The sequence below is a fragment of the Cheilinus undulatus genome, linkage group 8, assembly GCF_018320785.1.
Source record: "Cheilinus undulatus linkage group 8, ASM1832078v1, whole genome shotgun sequence".
NCBI classification, from domain to species: domain Eukaryota; kingdom Metazoa; phylum Chordata; class Actinopteri; order Labriformes; family Labridae; genus Cheilinus; species Cheilinus undulatus.
Genome location: NC_054872.1, coordinates 17,884,512 through 17,904,790, shown reverse-complemented (window position 1 = coordinate 17,904,790; position 20,279 = coordinate 17,884,512). Strand labels below are relative to the sequence as shown.

General features: G+C 38.6%; 1 protein-coding gene across 1 annotated transcript in view; it reads right to left on the bottom strand.

Moving 5' to 3' along the window:
* Positions 1 to 20,279, bottom strand: part of LOC121513684 (CUB and sushi domain-containing protein 3-like) — a 309,293-nt gene that overhangs the window by 110,166 nt on the left and 178,848 nt on the right. Inside the window, exons 32-34 of the mRNA XM_041793592.1 lie at positions 9,961 to 10,074; positions 9,294 to 9,389; positions 8,703 to 8,906 (exon numbers count right to left, since the gene is read on the bottom strand). Coding sequence (XP_041649526.1) covers positions 8,703 to 8,906; positions 9,294 to 9,389; positions 9,961 to 10,074 — 414 coding nt within the window. The remainder of the gene's footprint in view (positions 1 to 8,702; positions 8,907 to 9,293; positions 9,390 to 9,960; positions 10,075 to 20,279) is intronic.

Below are 20,279 nucleotides of genomic sequence, written 5' to 3'. Positions count from 1 at the left end.
GCGGGGAATGTGACATAGCGTGAAGTAACAACAAAAGGACACGCCTCAGAGAGCCCACCAGGCAGCAGCTGCATGCTAGAGACAGCAGGATCCCAGTCCAATCCACATTTCTGCCCAGTTTCTGGGAAAGTCAGGCTTTAACGACTGTGAGAGGATTTTTGGTTTGTAAAATAAAGCTGCTTCCCTTGTTTTAGTCACAAACAGCAGCTCACAGGATAACAAACACCTTTCATTCTCTGTGTGTAAAGGAGAGTGCCAAATACACGGACAAGTCTGTACCGGGGTTAATCACACGGCCGATTTAACCTCTCTTATCAAAAAAATTATAATGCCAAACTATCATCCACTGAAATAACTTACTTCTAATTCTATTTCATGTCACCAAGAAGTGAAAGTGGGATCTTGATCACTGACGTTTGAACGGAGCATTGTTTATTAATCCTGAGGCGTTTTCACCTCCAGCTCTCATCAGATGGTTAAACTTGCTCTAGTCACGGTAAAAAAAAAAAAACTTTTAACTGAACTGAACTGCTCTGGACACGAGAGCTTGTTTGGTGCATCAGGCATCCAGGATTACGCTGAGAAAAGGCACAGTTTGTCTCGCATAAAGGAATGCCAAGGGGATTCAGATAGTATAAGGACACGCAGAGGAATGACTGTAGGGGCTCATATGAGTTAAAAAGTCCGAGTTTCATTCAGCAGAAGTGTTTGGAACTCTGAGCAGGCTCCAGATTATATGCTGTGAGGGATAACTCCGCTATGAACCGCTTTTTCTCTCTCTCTCCTCACTTGGCTCTGTATAGTTAATGTAGCTGATTCTAGGTCAGGGGAAATAATTCTGGTGTCAGATCAGATATCGTATAAATCTGTAACTATTTTACAGCCTAAAAAACAACACTTATGCATACTGAGTCATCAAGGTGGATGCTTCTTGTAATGACGTCGGCACGTGACGTATCCGTGCCCAGGCCTGGATGCTTTGAGCAGTGTGAGTGCAGGCCAAAGGGGGGACAAAGGGAGGGGGTCAAATGGGCTTCAGCACAGTTAGAATACAGCACGGTATGAATGGCCTTGTGTGAGTACTATGGCAAGCGGTTTTAACATTTGAAAGCTAAGTTTGACTATCCAGAATTAAAATTGTAGATATCTGTAATTCAATTTTGCCTAGTCAAAAACAACATTTCAGATATCAGCAAATACATTCTGCCTATCCACAATTGTCATACAATTATCTACAATGTCATTTTGACTAGGCGACATGATGTCACTTTTGCCATACATGTGTATGGGGTTTCTCATTACAGATATCTACAACGTCATTTTGGATATCCACCATGTGAATTACGGATATCTGCAAATGAATTGTAGATATCTGTAATTCCGAATCAAGATATCTTTATTTACATTCTGACTAGGCAGAATTAGATTTACAGATATCTTTAATTCACCTCAATTCTATACAATTCAAGATAACTACATGTCCCTTTTTGGATATCTTACATTAAGTTTTGACTAGGCGAAATTAAATTGTAGATATCTGTAAATGGAATTATTACTAGTCAAAATGGAATTGTGGATATCTTGAATTGGAATTACAGATATCTACAATTGCAGATATCCATAATTTACATTGTGGGTATCCAAAATGACGTTGTAGATATCTGTAATGAGAAACTCCAGACACATGAAGGGCAAAAGTAACGTCATTTTGCCTTGTCAAAATGACGTTGTAGATATCTGAAATGACAATTGTGGATAGGCAGAATGTATTTGCTGATATCTGAAATGTGCTTTTTGACTAGGCAAAACTGAATTACAGATATCTTGAATTAAAATTCCGACTATTCAAAATGTAATTACGACTAGTCAGAAAGACGTTGTTGATATCTAGAGTGTTAATTCCGGATAGTTAAACTTAACTTTTAAATGTTAAAACGGCTTGCCATAGCACACACTTGTCTGCGTATTTGGCACTCTCCTTTACGCACGGAGGATGAAAGGTGTTTGTTATCCTGTGAGCTGCTGTTTGTGACTAAAACAAGCTCTGCATGAACAATGGAGCACAGGCAGATGCCTAGTCTAGTCTGGTCTGATTAATGTGTACACATACAAGAGGAAAGGGTAACAAAGTGAACACCCTGTAATTGTCACTGACCTTGTTTTTATATCTTATCATTTCATCCAGCAGGCCTTTCAAAATCTCCATTATACAAAATTAGGTGAATAACATAAAAGAAAAAAAGCATTAAAATAAGTCTGTTTTTCATCATCAGATGTTTATCAGTTCCACCCTTCAAAGGTGAAATAAAGTCCGAGGAATTATTCAGCTATTTTAAGAAAAACAAAAATAGTTCTGCTCTGTTCTGGTCCGTAGAACTTCAGTTCTTCCAGCATGAAACCACAATCTTGACAACAAGCAAGCAGCCACGCTCACTCCAGGGAGAGTACCCAGTATTTCAGTCTAATTTAACAGCTCCTCTGAGTCCCCTGAGCTGTCAGTTAATGTAATTGGTCGAGCAAGATTAGAAATCATGACACTCATAAAAGCATGAATGCTCCACAGCCATCTCAATCAGTGGCAGGCTCATATGTCAGAGTTACCGCAGGTAGACAAGTGTGTGGGATGACACACATTATGAGACACCATTTAGCACCATCTGATACGTGGGGGATTTACAGCAACTTTTAATTAAAAGTGTTTTAATCAAGATGCCAGAAATGTTGGGTGTATAATGTGTTTCACATGAGATGCACTACCTGAGTGTAAATTCCTGAAGTTTCTACATGCTGGTAAGGTTGCCTGAATCTTTCAGAATTTTGATACAACATCTTTTAAAAAATGCAATCTGTGTTATTTTAATGAGCCATAGAAAATAACAAATTAGACAAAAAAGTACTGATGTTAACACACAAACAGCTCTTTCAACGTATTTTTTTTTTTTTACCAAATGTTGTAACAAGGCAAAGAGGCAAAACCAGGTGAAACTGTACAAATACCCTGTTGTGGTTTTGAACAAAGAAATATCTGTAACAACAGAGTTTTACTTGTATAGTATCTAATCTTTGTGACAAGCGTGCTTGCTTGTGATAAATGGTTTTAGAATTTGTTATTTTTACAACCATCAATACAGTCAAAATTCTACCTCTTACAGTCTAATAACTGTTTAAACAGATGAAGTATTGCTTCATTAATCCTCAAGGTGCATTTTTTTATTGATCAACCTGTCCAGTTAGTCAAATCTAGCATGAGTATTGATGCATATGAATAATTAGGGTAGACCTATATATACGTTTGGTGTGGTCTTAATGTTTGGGATGAACTGGACTGGGGTTCTTCTCTTTCTAAATTCAAATACATGTTTTTGTTGTCCTAAAGTGCTAAAAATAGAGTTCTGGTAGCAAACTCCACTTTTATTACATAAACTTAAGGAAACTCCCATAAGTAGTGTGACCTGAAGAGCAGCTCATCATGCTCCAGATAGGACCTCTGGCCTGGCCTCAACACACAGACACACTGTAATTGGTCCTGGGAGGCTATTTCAGAAACAAGAATCCACTGTTTAAAAACCAGCTCAGCGCGACACTGTTTGCTTGTTGACACATTCGAAGAAAGCGTTTAAGCCAACAGTAGAACCCATGGTGTGGGCATATAGAGGATGAATCATGGCAGTCTGTGAGCTCACGTAATATCAATCATGATTTTCTACAATCAGGGGTAATTGAGTTTGTGTGAAAGAATGAGATACTCTGCTCTCAACAGCAGGGGGGACAATCCAAGAGAAATTGTGCTCATCTGTCACTTTCAACCCTATTTCTCTTCATGTAAACATATTGCTTATTTCCACAATTTAAGATGATGCCATCAATTATTTTTAAAGAGATCCCACCAAAAAAACAAAACAAAACAATAAATTGATTAAAAGATCATGTGCAGTTCTTTTTAATTTTAAAAGCTCACTTAAACCATAAGCAACTATCATCCATAAAATCCAACAAAAGCCTCACAAACAAAATATTTATCCACAAATGATACCAGGTGAATGATTTTACATCCAATTAAATGCAATTTGTAACTGTATTTAGTCAAAACAGTCAAAATTGTGCATTTATATTAAACCAGATCACCAAAGCAGTTAGTAAATGGTGTGAGGTTGGCTTGCAGAATGTAGCTTGCACTACCAGTGCTAATACTGCAAGCCTTGGATCTGCTTTGCAGGTTAACTTCTACATTACCATGCTGAAAAGCAACACCCAAAGCTTTAAGGTTATACGTATGTATAACTTTGCACAACCTATATGCAGCTTTATCCCCTTTCTCAAGGTTAATTGTTCCCAAACTTTTCAGCTTGTGACCCCCAGAATAACAGCCCTAGAGACCAAGGACCCCCACTGTCTGTGGTGATGATGCAGAAAGCATCATGCACAAATTTACTACACATTGGGTATAAAAAGCACAACTATCGCAGAATAGTTTTAGGTACGTCTTAAATTGATATCATTGTAGGGATATTTTTACAATGGTGCATTGACTAAATAACTTCACATCATTTTAAATTCCCTTCGTCTCTGTTACAAGCGCTTCACAATCCCTTGCAAGTGTCTCGTGACCCCCCCCCCTCCCCAGGGGTCCCAACCCCAACTTTGGGAACCACTGCTCTAGATCAATCTATTACTAAATGGTGCTATGCAATGCAATCATTGTTATCAGGTCAGCACTCTTAACATTAAATCAAAGAGCACTGTGGTAGCAAGGAAGTTGCCATTAAGCACAGCTACAAGGGATAACTAGCGATGAGTGACTGTGAGATCTGAAGAGGCATCTGATGACCTTATAATAATATTAAAATAATATCAATAATTACTTCAACAACTCTGGTGCCAGTTCTGGTGCTGATGTATCAAATGCAGACAACACTTATTAAATGTCCTGCCAGGTAAACCGAGCAGTAAATACTTAATTCAGCAGCTTCACCAGCTGAAAACAAGCCTTGTATGGCAATCCAGGTCAATCACTGCTAAACAAGGAGCTAGAAATCTATCTCCGCAAACACAGGTATCTCAGAGGAAAGCTGTTTCTGATGCCGTCATATCTTATAAAGAGGTCTTGAGTAATTGAGCATAGTGTTTTTGTTGAAGCTTCCATGAAACTACATCCATTATTCTGGACGAGCACGCTGCTGCTGGGGGAGATGTTGCAGCCAGATTCAATCTCAAGATAACAATCACTGTGTTTAAAATGGAACTGCGCATGCCACCGTTATTCCCTTTCCACTTGGCAGTAAACTTGGATGAACCCTGGATGAAATCTCCCGTACTCAGCGGCTGAGAATATTTACTGGCTGGCACAAGGCCTGCCTTCAATAGATTTCTCTGAAATTCATTTTTACTTCTTTATTTTCCAGAGGTAGACATGTGGGTGTCTTGGTAAGACAGAGAGCATGTCCTTCTGCATGTGTCTCTATTTGAGAGCCAGCATGTGCAGACATGGCAAGTTAGTCTGTTTCTGTTTATGAAAGGGGGCTGAGGTATGTTTAACTCTGCCTGTATGAGTATAGTTATGTGTGTGTGGTTCTGTTCATGCATTCTGATAAACAAAGTACAAAGACATGATAGTACTTGCTACTGGTGGTTTGCAAATTATAAGAGATCTGCGTCATGTCTTGCTTGATTTTTTTTTTTTTTTGTTTGTTTCTGTCAAAATAAAAGAGATTTTTGCATAAACAGAGTTTGGGGGGTTCAGAGGATTCATGGAACCATCTATTGTTTGTAGACAAAAATTCGAAGTATTCAAGGATCTACTTTTCATAGCAGGAACTATGAGTGAGCAATTTTTTTCATCGAGCCATGGATATTTTCACTCAACTGCTTTTTTCATTTAACTGTAAAAATTTCTTTAAACTGTAGTAACACTGAAAGCACTGTGGACTGAGTATCAGTTGTGCCCACTATCTAGTCCATCATAAGGTCCAATTCACAAAACATACTGACTAATGAAATCAATACAAAAATACAGTAAAATATTGTCTTTCTTCTGTAGGTTGCTCTTGTTTTGTGTCTGATTGTGGAGATAAGCTGTCCTTAGCTCCTCTATTTGCTGTGCAGAACTGCACGCTCATCTTGAGAACATTTCTTACAATGGCTCTGAATTTAAGTCTAACCTGAGGGCCTAACAGGATCAATATTTAACCATAAACTGTCAACCTCATTTTCCCCAGTAATAAATAATGGGAAAAAACCTTTGATTAAAAAAGTCATAATCATAAGTTTTAAAGCTCAGACCTGAGATAAAAAGTCACATTTATTAGTTCAAAAGGTCAAAGCACAAAATTAAAAGTTAAAATAATGTTTGTAAAAGGCAAATATCTGAGATAGAAGGTCAAAATCAGTTTTTAAAGGTCAAACTATGGGATAAAAATTGAAATCACGAGTTTTAAAGGTCAAAGTACGAGTTCAAAACTCTAAATTTGGAGTCCAAAAACACGTGAGTTAGGAATTGGAAGATAAAACATGAGAATATTTTAAAATAATGAGTTGAATAGGTAAAAATATTACTTAAAATTTAAAACTGTGATTCCAACAGGTCAAAATAAAAGATATAAAAAAAGTTAAAATTCTGAATTAAAGAGGTTAAGATACTAAATAAAAAGTCGAAAACATAAGTTAAAGTCATAACTGAGAGACGAAAAATTTAAACTATAAATTGAAAATGCGAATTAATGGATTTCACCACATTCCTGACTTTTATCTAATAATTTTGTGTCTTATTCCAATTATTATGACTTAACAAGGATATTCTGAATCATCAAGAATTAGTTAACAGTTTTAAACTGAAGGAAATCTGCAGATCTCATACTGGTGGGCAAGTTATAGTAAAAAACATATTTTTATTTACGTATTCATTCATTCATTTGTTTGTTTTTTGTTTGTGTTTTTTGCAGGGGAACAGTGCATATTAATGAAAATGGATATGTAAATGTACCAGATTGTAGCCATAGGCTAATTTTCACATGATGTTGTGGGCCCGGTATAACTGTATCACAGGTTGGACTTGGACCCCAGGCTTGAAATTTGACACCCCTGAACTAGAGAGATAGTGTGCATTGTATTTGTCCTATGTTTGGCCTCCTGATTAATGTAAGTCCAACTTCTTGTTTTGGTCCATCAGCTATTAAGAAGTCTCTCTTTAGTGCCTAAAAGCTCAACTGTGATCAACAGCTGCATTAGCTGCTTTGTGTGTGTGTGTGTGCCCTTTTTGGTGATCAGCAGGAGGTGAACAGCAGGATTTGAGAGCTTTGCACACAAAACTGCTACTTTCTGGGAATAGTGACACCCGAGTACATAGCTCTACAAAGCAAAGAGGAAGTGCAGATTCATTTCAGGTGTATATCAGTTATAACCTGACATGCCAGATGGATTTGTTTCACACATCGATCTGGAGAATCTTCAATACTAAGTGTTTGGGAAAGGGCAGAGGCTTTGAAAAAAACTGTGATTGGATGAAAGTTCTGTCACATCTTTACAGGCCAATCAGAGCAACAAAACACGAGACATAGCCGCAACCAAGATGCGCAGCTACCAAGGAATAACGCGGACCATGGCAACTATAGACATTTCAGTGCACGACTTTTGTCGTTTTTGAAAAGAAAACTACTCACTACTGTTTTTTGTTCTTCTTTTAACAAAATAATGTTGACAAGTTCTGATAAAACTGGCGCTTTAGCACTAATGTCCTCCGCCATAATTGCACCAGCCTCTTGTTGCTGCTTGCTTACGTCATGATTCTGCCGCGCCTGAAAGTACTGCCCCTCGTCGCTGATTGGTCCTGTCACTTTCTAACCTGGCCCAAACGGTTCAGACGGGAGCTTTGCAAGATGGACTTGCAAGTGAGAAACAAGGAAACTGGCATATCCCTCTGCTTTGCAAGGTTATATCAATTAGTGATCATGACTAAACATAGTGATTTGATACATTTTTTATCAAAATATAGGTGAAGCTGCTTTAAATCTGTAGATTATGTTGTATATAGTGTGATGTGGCTAAGAGTCATTGCAGAGTGTTGTATCATACATGTACATTTCAGGCTCCATTAGACTGTATGATGCAACTCATCTATTATCTCAGTGCATAATGCATAATACATCACATCAGGACACTTGCATTAAATTGTGTCTTTGAACCTTTGTCCTGCATTATATTGTATCATCAACCCCGCAAATAATTGTCGTTTTAACCACCTACATTTACATTTTAGATAAATGTGAGTTAGAATCACCTGTAATAAGACTTACTGTTTCATTTTTACATGATAATAAGCTTTAGAAAAAGATCATGTTGTACAGAAGAGATACAGGCTGCATAGAAAAAGTTACCCAAAGTCATGCTGCTGCTGGACATATTTACTTTACACTTCTATTTATTTTCCCATTAATCTTTGAGGCGCAGGGACCTGAAATCCCTCGTCTGGCAGGAAAATTTATGTGACACTTTGTTTTTCTATTTGTCCTTGCCTCTTTCTTCCTGTCTGAACAATCAAGAGCAGCAATAGAGGGATGCTTTGAAATGGGTGACAGACATCAGAATAAGTAATGACTAAGGAAAACAGGCACCCATCTTTTTGTGCACCTGCTCCTCCGTTTTTGGTTCGTGTGTATTTGTGTGTATTGGACGGTGCGTGCAGAGGGCTGGAGGATGAGCACGCTTACCGACACATGTGGGCACAGTGCCGTTCCACTGGGCCAGGGCGTTGGGCACGGCCTCACACCTGATGGCGTTGGAGCCGTGCAGAGTGTAGCCTGGATTGCATTCAAAGAGTACGACCATACTGGTGCCAAAGTCGTTCCCTATCCGCTTCCCGAAGCGGGGCTCAGGGACCGAGCTGCACTGAGTGGCGCTCGTCCGGGGGACAGCTGGGGATAAGAAGGGAGGAAACAAGCGTGAGAGGAAGAAAGACAATGACAAAGAGCAGTTGTGGGCAGGCTAGGCAGGAAGACAACAGGGAGAAAGAGAGATGGCAAGACAAAGGAGGCAGAGAGAAATGTTAAAGCCCTTGTGAATCTCCTCGCACGTCATTAGTCACTCTCATCTGCTGTGCCAGGATAGGCTGTTTGACTCTACAGCCTCCTGCTCTGTTGAGTCGTGCCCAGCCATAGCCAATGACAATCTGCTAAACAGCCCTTTTTGTGATGAGTGAAGGATTGAGTATGCATTATTTTTTGAAAGCAGTTAATTCATTCAATGCACACAATTAGTTTCACATAAAGAATCTGGAGGAGTATCAGAACAATCATCCTTACCTTGGTAAACAAAATGAAATCCTTTGGCTGTTTCTGTTCCATTTGCAGAGAATTTGAGCGTTATCTTGTTTCCTGAGCTCAAAGGGAGCGTCTCACCTGAATTTCAAAACCAAAAAGAAACATTTTCAAGTACTTTAGGTAAAGCTCCTAATACATTTCCAAAGATAACAGAAAAACAAAATCAAAATTCATGGGTATCTTGTCAATGCAGCTCTGCTGCTCTAACATTAAGAATGTGATTTAAAGTTTCCATCTGATCAAAGATACGTAATCAAAAAAGCAGATCTAATTAATTTTGTCCCATTTCAATCAAGAAGAAAATGACAATTCACAGCACCTGGTTAGCATTCTTTTTTTAATTGGGATCTTGGGATTATATTTTACTGTAATCATCATATATAATGGATCTTTGTTACGTTTTATCATATCAGCATTACAGAAATGAAAGAAGGAAAAAAAATGCTTCCACCTTGAAGCAATGCTGTAAGGTTTTGAGATTTTTAATTTGTTATGTAGAAATAGCTGTTTGATTTAAAATGAACTGAGAGATGGATGAGCTGTCTCGCCTGCAGTGGCAGGATGCTGTGCTTGACAGAAGTACTCATGCCTTTGTGTGAGTGGTATAAATAAAATAAGACACTGAATGGTTGCAGAGTTATGTATTTACCTGAGTGGGATCCATATATGGAGGAGAGGAGTGCTGAATCAGTGGAAGATCCATCAAAGATGTCAACAATATCGGTGTTTAAAGTCTGGAAAACCACAAACTGACCAAACAGCACTGCAAGGAAAGAAAACAGGAAGGATCAAACAAACATGAAAGTGAATTTTGTGACAATCATTTAAGACATACAAACACTGAATCAATTCACTGTTCAACAGGGGTTAACTGTTCCTGTGAGGAATGATCAGGTAGGACACTCAAATAAAAATATTACTCATCTTCTTATATCTTCATAGGTTCTGACTGCAATTAAGACAAAGCTAACACTATGAAGAATGAACACACAGGTTTATTTACTTTCATTGACACAACCCATTAACTGAAAGAGACAGGCATCAAAACTATTTTATATGTCTTTCTAAACAAACCGCAACTATGATTAATGTATGAATAAGTAAAATATGACTGAACTAGACTTGGGCTAAATCTCCCTTTTCTATCTGAGATGGCTGAATCACTTGAAGCCCAAATGATGTATCATGGTATCACACTTGCTCACTCAAGGACAGTCACTGGGTGGACAGTGTGGGAGAAAGCTTGTAGAGGAGAAGTCTTTTCTGACTATACTGAGTCATCTTCAAAGCTGAAAGGAGATTTTATCATCAAGACATCACAAATTGGGTTTCAATTCTTGTGATTCACTGTCACTCTTCAAAACACTTTACTCAGTCCTGTCTGCTTTCAGTCAATAATAACATCAGCATGTATCTCATACCACAAGACAGTATTATAAATGTTTGGAATGAAGAATCAAACCAGGTAGCTCAAAAAAGAAAAACTAAACACAATACTGCAGTAGAATGGTTGAAAATCTTAGAGCACCTTTTTAGACATTTCTCAATATGAAGCTCAGAGTTGGTTAATGCAGGATATGGCAGTCATATGACCAGCCGTGATCAGCTAACAGCCACCTACCCCAATTATCACCTCCCAGCTCTAACAGCCAATCACAACTCTCTCTTTCAACACAGCATTGTATTTGAATATGATGTACTTCTCACTAATCCCTGCTAGCATTAATGCTGATACACCACACTCCTGCTTATGGCAAAGCTTAACTTCCCCCACCCCAGCCTCATCCTTTATAGCATAAAGCTTTTTGCACTTTCATATTCAGATACATGCTACTTAGGAGCAGGACTGACGAAGATACAGCAACACAAGCTATAAATGCTGTTAAATGTAAATCATATAAGTTTGGTTAGAAAACAAAGAGTGGTTACAGATATGTCTAAGTCAGTGTGCTCTCTAAAATTTAAGACCTCTCACAACTAAAAAAAATACTTTTAAAGACTTTTTAAGGCCTTAAGTTTCAAATGTCCAATTTAAATCTTTTTCAAGGATCCACATGAATCCTGAATACATCCTGTTGTTTTTGCTCTTGGCCTGGAAGTAATCTGTGCCATCTGGATAGCAAAATGTAGATAGACAACCCACTTCACCCTGTCAAAATAGGGCCCAAAGGATCAAGTTTCTTTATTTAAAAATAATTTTAACTGTTGGCTGTAATTATTATGTTATTAGAAAACCTTTGAGTTAAGCTCTATCATCAAGATGTTGAACAATTGCTTTCATATTTTCCATTTTGCCAGTTTGGCCTGAAAATGAGACAAACCGACTGATAGCCACAGCTGCACCCAAAAACATATACTGTATATATCCAAGTGGTTTTCACTGGTGCCAAGAGAAACAAGCAACCTTTTCCCATTGCCCTTGGCACTGTAACCAAGTAAATGTTAGCTTAAAAAGTCCATGCCACATGCTCCAGTGCCACAATTTTGTTGTCCCTCACTGTGTCATCTGTGTGCTTGTGCATGAGGGGCTGGAGAGTGAAAGGGGCAACAAGGGAAATGGGGTTGTGGACAGATCCTACAACAGGATAAACTATCATGTTTTGCTTAAAATGAAAGAGCTGGAAGAGAAATGGCTGAGGTTCATGCAGGGAGCAAGGTAAACCTATATGAGCAAATGCATTACAAATAAGCCAGAAACAAGCAAACTGGGACTGGCTATATTTGTAAGCCACTTTAAAGGGAAATAAGTTGCTTTAAATATGTGGATTGGCAACAATTCAGGTTTTGCACCTGTTAAGTTGCCAAAAGATGAAATTATGTTACTCCACTGTATATAATAATACCACTAAATACCACTTCTGCTGCTGTAGCCCATCTACCTTAAGGTGCCACATGAGATGGTATTCTTCTAGTTACTGTTACTATTCCCTTTCTATCATCTGGAACCAGTCCACCCTTTCTCCTTACACCTCTGGCATCAACAAGGAATTGTCCTCCACACAACTACTGCTCACTGGATATTTTCTCTCTTTTCTGGCCATTCTCTGTAAACCCTAGAGATGGTTGTGTGTGAAAATCCCAGTATATCAACAGTTTCTGAAATACTCAGACCAGCCCGTCTGGCACTAACAACCATTCGACATTCAAAGTCACTTAAATCCCCTTTCTTCCCCATTCTGATTCTCATTTGAACTTCAGCAAGTTGTCTTGACCACATCTGCATGCCTTAATGCTTTGAGTTGCTGTTATGTGATTTGACATTTAGCTTTTTGTGCAATTAACTCATTGAGTGTCATTGACGTATATATACGTCATTTAAAAGCCAATGCTTGAGTGTCATTGACATATATATATATATATATACGTCAAAATGTTTTTTCGGCGGCTGGCACAAGGGGGCGCTCTCACACTCCCTGTGAGTAATTTGGGCTTCTGGGAAACGTAGTCAGAACACGGAAGAGACGGTAGATCAAAGCCACTAAGATAGGAGCATGAAGTGGAGAAGCCGGGATGGAGGTAATCTAAGCTAAAAGTACTAAAATATTCAGTATCAGCACAAAATGACCCCTAAAAACTGAGGGAGTCAAGTGGCCAGTTTTGCTGGCGGATGCTGGAAGACACTCTTTTGCATGAAAAATCGGTTACTCACTGAAACTGACAGCGAATCCAGCGATCAGCGTGTTCATTCATCTGCCTTGGCTGGCCAAGAGGCTAAAGAATGCCACGAGGTCTCCCACCCGTGCGTCAGAGAGAAAAGGCATCTGCTATCTAGCTGGATGCACAGGCAGTTTTACCATTAGGCAAAGGTAGGCAATTGCCAGGGGCCTTGTCCATAAGGGGGGCCTCAAGAATTTGCCTAGGTTTGTTCTCCTACAATTGTAGCTCATTTCTGTTTTTGCCACTCCCCAGGTCAAAGAAAATTATTCATAGTTTAGCACTGTGAATTGCCTTGTTGCTGAAATGTGCTATACAAATAAACTTGCCTTGCCCATTTAGAGCCGTGAGGAACATCATAAAAAAGATGCACAGCAGAGCACAACTGCAGCATCACCTCTGCTCTCTCAGTGAGTCTTGTCCTGTCCACACCTCTGGCTAGTTTCTTGCACAAGGGTCTTAACAAATGTCAAGGCCAGAGGATTTTGCCTTGTAGTACCAAAGTTCTTCCCCTGAGTGGGATTAAAACAGCTGCCCTCAGGATAACAAATACTTTGTCTGCGTAATTGTCCCTCAACCAGAAACGCAAACATCGCATCACGCTTTGGTGAGCAACTCAGTTCAATCTCCAGCCTAATTTAATTCTACATTAAAACAAATCTGTAATGCCAGACTAATATAATCTAATTTTATTTACATAAGATCTTATTCTATGTCATCAAGAAGTGTACTTGTAGTCTTGATCACTTAAATTTAAACAGGATATTGTTTATAAATCCTGTGGCATATTTAACTCCAGGTCTCATTAAACAGTAGAAATTCTTGTAACGGTGAAAATGACTTAATAACTGAACATTCAATCCTAATCTGGACACAGACTGTCCTATGACAAGTGAGGTCAGCATGTTTGATCTTGGCGCAGCTCATCCATAATTGCGCATGGAGATGCATGCAGGGATGTCAGGGGGATTCAGAGAGTGGACATGAAGAAGAACTACTCTAGGGGCTCAGACATGTGCTTTAAAGTCAAGTTTTTACTCAGCAGGTGAGGGTTTGTATCTCTATAAGCAGTAATAGCACCGAGGTGCGATGAATCTCTGCAAGATCCTCATCTCTGTCTCCGTCTCTCCGTGCCTCCCCATCTCGCTCTCTCTTTCTCTCATCTCCTCGATGGACTCTGTGCACTGATCCCAGGCCAAGTAAAATAAGGGTCAGATCAGGCATTGTGGACGACAGGTTGCTGTTTTAAATCCATAAACAGTCATGTTAACTGTATATTTATAATGAATATTCCAGTCTTGTAAATCCATCATCAGTGGGTCATAAAAACGTTAAAATCTGTAAAAATTGTCATATGTTACAAGGGCAGCATATTTTTGCCTGACCTGTTTAGATTACCTGCAGGTAAATTCTCTCTCTAAAGTAGCTAATTAACTGCACCTAATATTGGAACATTTCTCTTTATAAACATTACAGCAGCCTATAGATCAGCTTTGGTGTATAAAGTAAAGTAAAGTCGTACTTCATTCATCCCCGAAGGGAAATTCATAGTTTACACTGTTTAGTTGCTTTTACATATTACACACACATATACAGTGATGGCCTTGCTGCTCATTGCTAAGCGCTGCCATGAGCTGTTTGATGATTCAATGAAAAAATTACTGAAAAAAGAGCCTATGGAATTTTCTCTTAATAATATTATAAAAACCCATGTAATACAACTGATTTGATGCAGAAATACAAATTAACTGCATTAAGTTCTTTATGGAACTTTGGGCCAGCTACACTTAGTATGATATTGCACCTGAAAACATGAAACCCTGAGAACAGGAGAGTACATGAACTTTAGAAAAAGAAAAAGCTACAAGTTTGTGCATTAAAATCATTTGAGTACAGAGAGACTTTATTCTCATATCACTTTGGAGGAGACGTCAGATATACGTTTGTTTTTCTATTCTCTGTCTAAGGTGGATGCAGTTTGTCTGGCTTGATGTAACCAAGTATTCACTAACACTTAACCTAACACATGTTGGTTATAATGCAGATTTTCTTACACTGAATGGAGTTAAATGTGTTATTAGTGGAGCACTGCACACTGTGCTGCTTCTGTTAAATCACATTCATATGGCGGTCATCAAAGAAGTTGAGGTGAGTGATGTTAGGTGGGGCCTCACATTGATCTTTGCCTGGGGCCTCCAAGTCACTAAAACTGCCCCTGGCTGGATGCAAACAGCGATGACACTTCAGAGACGGACTTTTCCGACCCAGACTCTGAGGAATGGCTGTCAATGCGATGGAGGTAAGTTAACATTAGGAACCCACTGATTATTCAGCCAAATTTATCGAATGAAACTATCACTCATGCGTTCACTCATGTGATTTCAGAAGCAGACTTGAGAGAAGAGCAAGCCCCATGCAGTTCTGCAACACTGTCTGTTGGCAGAAAAAGGGGTAAGAACAAAAAAATTTCTATATTATAGATTATATATAAAATTTATATAACATATGTTATATCATATTACTTCTATAATTTACAGGCAGTGCCAGGGGACACGCAAGCAGGAGAGGACATGGGCGTATCGGGGGTCCCGTGGCGGCCGTCCAGTTGTATTGAGCTGTATTTTTACTTTATTTATTTTACAATAAAATAACATTTGTAATACAATTTTCAGATGTCCTTTATGCAATTGAAAGCAAAATTATAACATTCAAATCACTGTTTTGCTTGACAGACTGTCTTTCACAAAAATGCATTTTTCTCAGCTTTCTAGAAAAAAAGGGGTCTTTTTGGCGAAACTAACCTCTATTCAACTTAAGATAAATCAAGAATGGAACAAGCTGCAAACAAACGTTTTTTTTGCTTGATAAAAGAGAGAGTTTCTTCTCTCATTTCAGCTATTCGGTCATTTCAGAGTCATAGTACAAAATATTTTGTGGGTTTTCAAAGATGACTCAAAATGGCCAAAAACGCTGACACAAGCCACTTTCCATTTTATAAAAAGGCTGGTAAAATGGTTGGTATATTCAGCATGTAGAGTGAGCATTCAACAAATATCCTAAATCCTCAAAGTGTCTGAAACATCCACTCCTGTTTTGTTGTTAAAAAGAAAAAGAAGAAGAAGAGGGAGAAAAAAAAAAAGCAAGTTATGAACACCGCTAATTAAGGGTTCTTTATTATTATCCACATGTACCCACTTTTGAAAATGATTGATATTTTCCTGCTAAATGCAAATAATTGGATCACTTTTCCTGTGATGTCACATGTTAGGGCATGTGAGAGTACGTGGGTGCAACACCTGTGGTAAAATTACAGCCACAATCCCAACTCTCTGTTGCACATGCATCTTGTGTTGTTTTTTACACACTTCCTCTTTTAATCTTGTCCCTCTCTACTCATTATGGACAAAAAATGTTTATTTTTTTGTGTGTGGAACAGTAATGTGGGTTCATTAGTGTCTTCTGTATTTTTCCAAAAACAAAAGCTAACAACAAGGCAACAGTTGTTTTTGTGTTTAATTGGATAGTGCACACAACTGGCTATTATCAAAGACTAAGCACGTCTCAGTCGCATCACTAAGGTAGAACTAAAACATCTTAAGATACGATGCAACATGCATCAACAACAGGCTTCTATTGAGCAACAAACACGGCTCACCAGCCTCAAAGATATTTGATTTATGGCAGAAACCATTTCACTATTTTAAAGTTTCTCACATTTTACAGCTAAAAGAAAAATTAAATTCTGACTAACTCTTTTGATAAATATGAAAGGATTTAAAGGGGGTTAATTTCAAAGATAAATAGTTACATCAATGCTTTAACAGAGACAAAAAGTCTCAAGCACCATGTAGTTTCAGACAAATGGGTTTAATCAGTGAGAAACTGCACTCCCAGCTTAAATACTTGATTATGTTTGACTTCAACAAGCAATATTCTTGGCCTTAACTTAGTTTAGTGTTTACTCAAAAACTACTTAAATCTTCTCACCTTACTCCATTTGTCTTTTCCACCCACACAAAACACACACCTACAACTCTGATTCTTTGTAAACACCAGCTTACAAGCTCCTTTTTAGTCTCTATATCTTTATGTCTCCATGCTGTTCCATTTCTTATCAGCACCAAGATTTTTTTAATAGCCAGCAAAACAATACCAATGTTTAAATTTTTTTACCAGCATTATTGTATTCACAAGGTATGTGAGCAGTTTGTGGCCTATTAATGAATCTACCCAAAACTGAAAAAAGACAAGGCAACATTACCAAATAATGGTTGCACAACTAGTTAAACCCCTAAAACCGAAAGCATACAAGGCATTAACAGAGGAGTTCCCACACCAGGGCACACAACAGAGGGATGTTATCACACTAAACTTTTCCTGTTTTAGGTCAATTAGGATTACCAAAATTATTTCTATTTCTGTGTCACAGAGATGGACCTGCTTTGGTGCAACATGTGTGTATCAACCATAGAACAAAAGCAAAAGACCTTGAGAAGATGAAGCTGGTAAGAAAGTGTCATTATCCACAGTGAAAAGAGTCCTGTACCTGCATGGGCTGAAAGGCCACTCCGCGAGAAAGAAGCAATTACTCCAAAAGCAACATTAAAAACACAGATGAAAGGTTGCAAATGCACACAGGGACAAAGACCTTAATTTTTGGAGACATGTCTTGTGGTCTGATGAAACTGAAATTGAACTCTGGTCATAAGGGCCACTGGAAAAAGGGGGTAGCTTGCAAGCCTGAGAACACCATCCCAACTGTTAAGTAGGGGGGTGGCAGCATCATGTTGTGGGGGTATTTTGCTGCAGGAGGGACTGATGCACTTCACAAAATAGTTGGCATCATGAGGAAAGAAAATTATGAAGAAATACTGAAGCAACATCTCAAGACATCAGCCAGGATGTTCAAGCTTGGGCACAAATGGATCTTCCAATCGGACAATGACCCTGAGCATACCACAAAATTAGTAAAAAATTGGCTTAAGGACAACAAAGTCAGTGTTTTGGACTGGTCTTCACAAAACCCTGAATTCAACCCTACAGATGATTGTTAAGCAGAGCTAAAAAGACCTGTGCAAGCAAGGTGGTCCACAAACCTGTCTCAGTAATACCAGTTCTGTCAGGAGGAATAAGCCAAAATTCCAGCAAAGTTATGTGAGAATCCAGTGGAAAGATACCCAAAACATTTGACCCACATCATATAGTTTAAAGGCAGTGCTACCAAATACTAAGAAATCTATGTTAACTTCTGACTTTGAAGTAATAAAAAACTCTCTCTTTCTCCTTATTCTGTCTTTTAGCAAATATAAATAATTTTGGTAATCCTAACAGACCTAAAACAGGAAAAGTTTAGTGTGATTTAATGTCAGACAGTGAGAAAAAATGTTACGTATCTTTTCATACAGTGTACTGTATGTAAACTTCTGGTTTCAACTGCAGTTCTGCAGATTATGAGCAAAAATGCTAAAACTGTTAACAAAAAGACTTCAATGGGCATGAATGTACCCGGGCAACTCCCCAAGTAAAGTCTTTATGTGGGAAACACAGGGTTCACATACAAAAAAAGGTAATTATAATTGAGCCACACTGGCCTTCAAATAAACTGCTAAATGAAAGGCAAGGCTGTTATTACCAGTTATAGCTATCACCAGTGTGTTGGCTTCATCTACATGCCTTAAGGCAGAAAACACACAAGGCCCACCTGAAAGGTGGAAAAAAATTTGTGGTAACAGAGGGAATTGCTAAAGGTAGAAAAAAATGGCAGCATATGTTTGTCCTTCTGGCGATGAATTATGGAGCAGCTTCCTGTCGTCTTCACTTTGTAGCTGTTCGGATCTTCTCTGGCAGGCTTTCTCATAGAACAACGCTGTTAAACTGATATACCTGCCACATAACCAAGAAAGATGCAGCAAAAGGGAATGAGATGTAGAATTAAATAAAGAGATTAAATGCTCCCTAAAAGTCACTGGAGAGAGTATTGAAACTTATGTCCCAAAAGTTTAATGGTTGGGATGGATCACCAGGTGAATGAATGATTGATTTTATAGTACGTGTTCTTCTGCTCGATGCAAAACCATTCAATAACACACGGCAGGCTAAGACAACAAAAACTATGAAGGCACAAACGACAATAAAAACATGTACATATACAGACTCTATAAGGTGTAGTCACGCAGAGCAGCACAGGCAGCCCTGTATCTTTGTCTGCTGAGTAGTGAGAATGCCTATGGCTGCACTGGGGTCTGAATAAGAGATGATTTTACCCTTAGGGACAGCTCACTGCTGTCGTATTAGCATACCAACACTGTGCTATGTTGAATAGGCTGCGACCCACTGCTTTGTGACAATACACACAATCTGTATGCACAGGCACATGCATACACACTCACACAAGTACAGTGTCCCTCATTTCTGCCTCTAATCCAAAGCCAGCCATGCATGACTCCAATCTGCTCCTTTGCTGTAATCACGTCCACATATTAAGTCAATAAATCATTGTAAACTTGTTACCTAATTTATGCAGGACGATGATGAATCTTTTGTCCTCTGGGCCTAGTCATGGTGCTGCAACACAATGCACTAAGACTACAGACAACATTTTCATGGCTGTATCTACACAGTGATTTATCCCTTAGCATTTAGGATGCTTTAATCATATATCTCTTTGGGTATTATATCAAAACTTTGGTGCATTCTTATATTTCAAACAATGATGCCTGAAAGGCTATAATAACATTGAAAAATAAACAATTACAGGATTAACCCACCGTTGTCTGGTTATTAAAGCAATCATTTGAAAAATGAGGCCGTGGTGCATCTATTGCCCTTGGTGGCTTCCATCAGATATAACCAGTTGCAAGGAACTGTTTAAATTAATCATGTGATCAATTTCATCACTCTTAAGGGTCATACATTGCAGTAATTTAAAGATAATGAAGGTATCAAAAGATGAGCATAGACACACACAGTTAACACTTCATTATATGCATCCTTTTGAAAGATACACCTAGCAAGAGTTGCACAGGGATCTTCTGCTTCAAAGGGGCCCAAACTCTTGAAGGCATGTATTCAACAAAGTGTTGGATCTCACTTCTTGGTTCATTCTGACTCAATACACACTCCTCCTGCAGCTATTTTCCAGCACATTCACACTGTGAAAAATCCCTTGGCGCCACATCTCAAAGGGGCTCTTCTGGGCAGGGACCTGGAGAAAGTGCAGGGAAGTGAAGTAAATTAAGATCACTGTCATGTTCCTGGAACCATTTTGGGGTGATGAGTGCTTTTTTGACAAGGCTTGTTTCAAGTATCCATTTG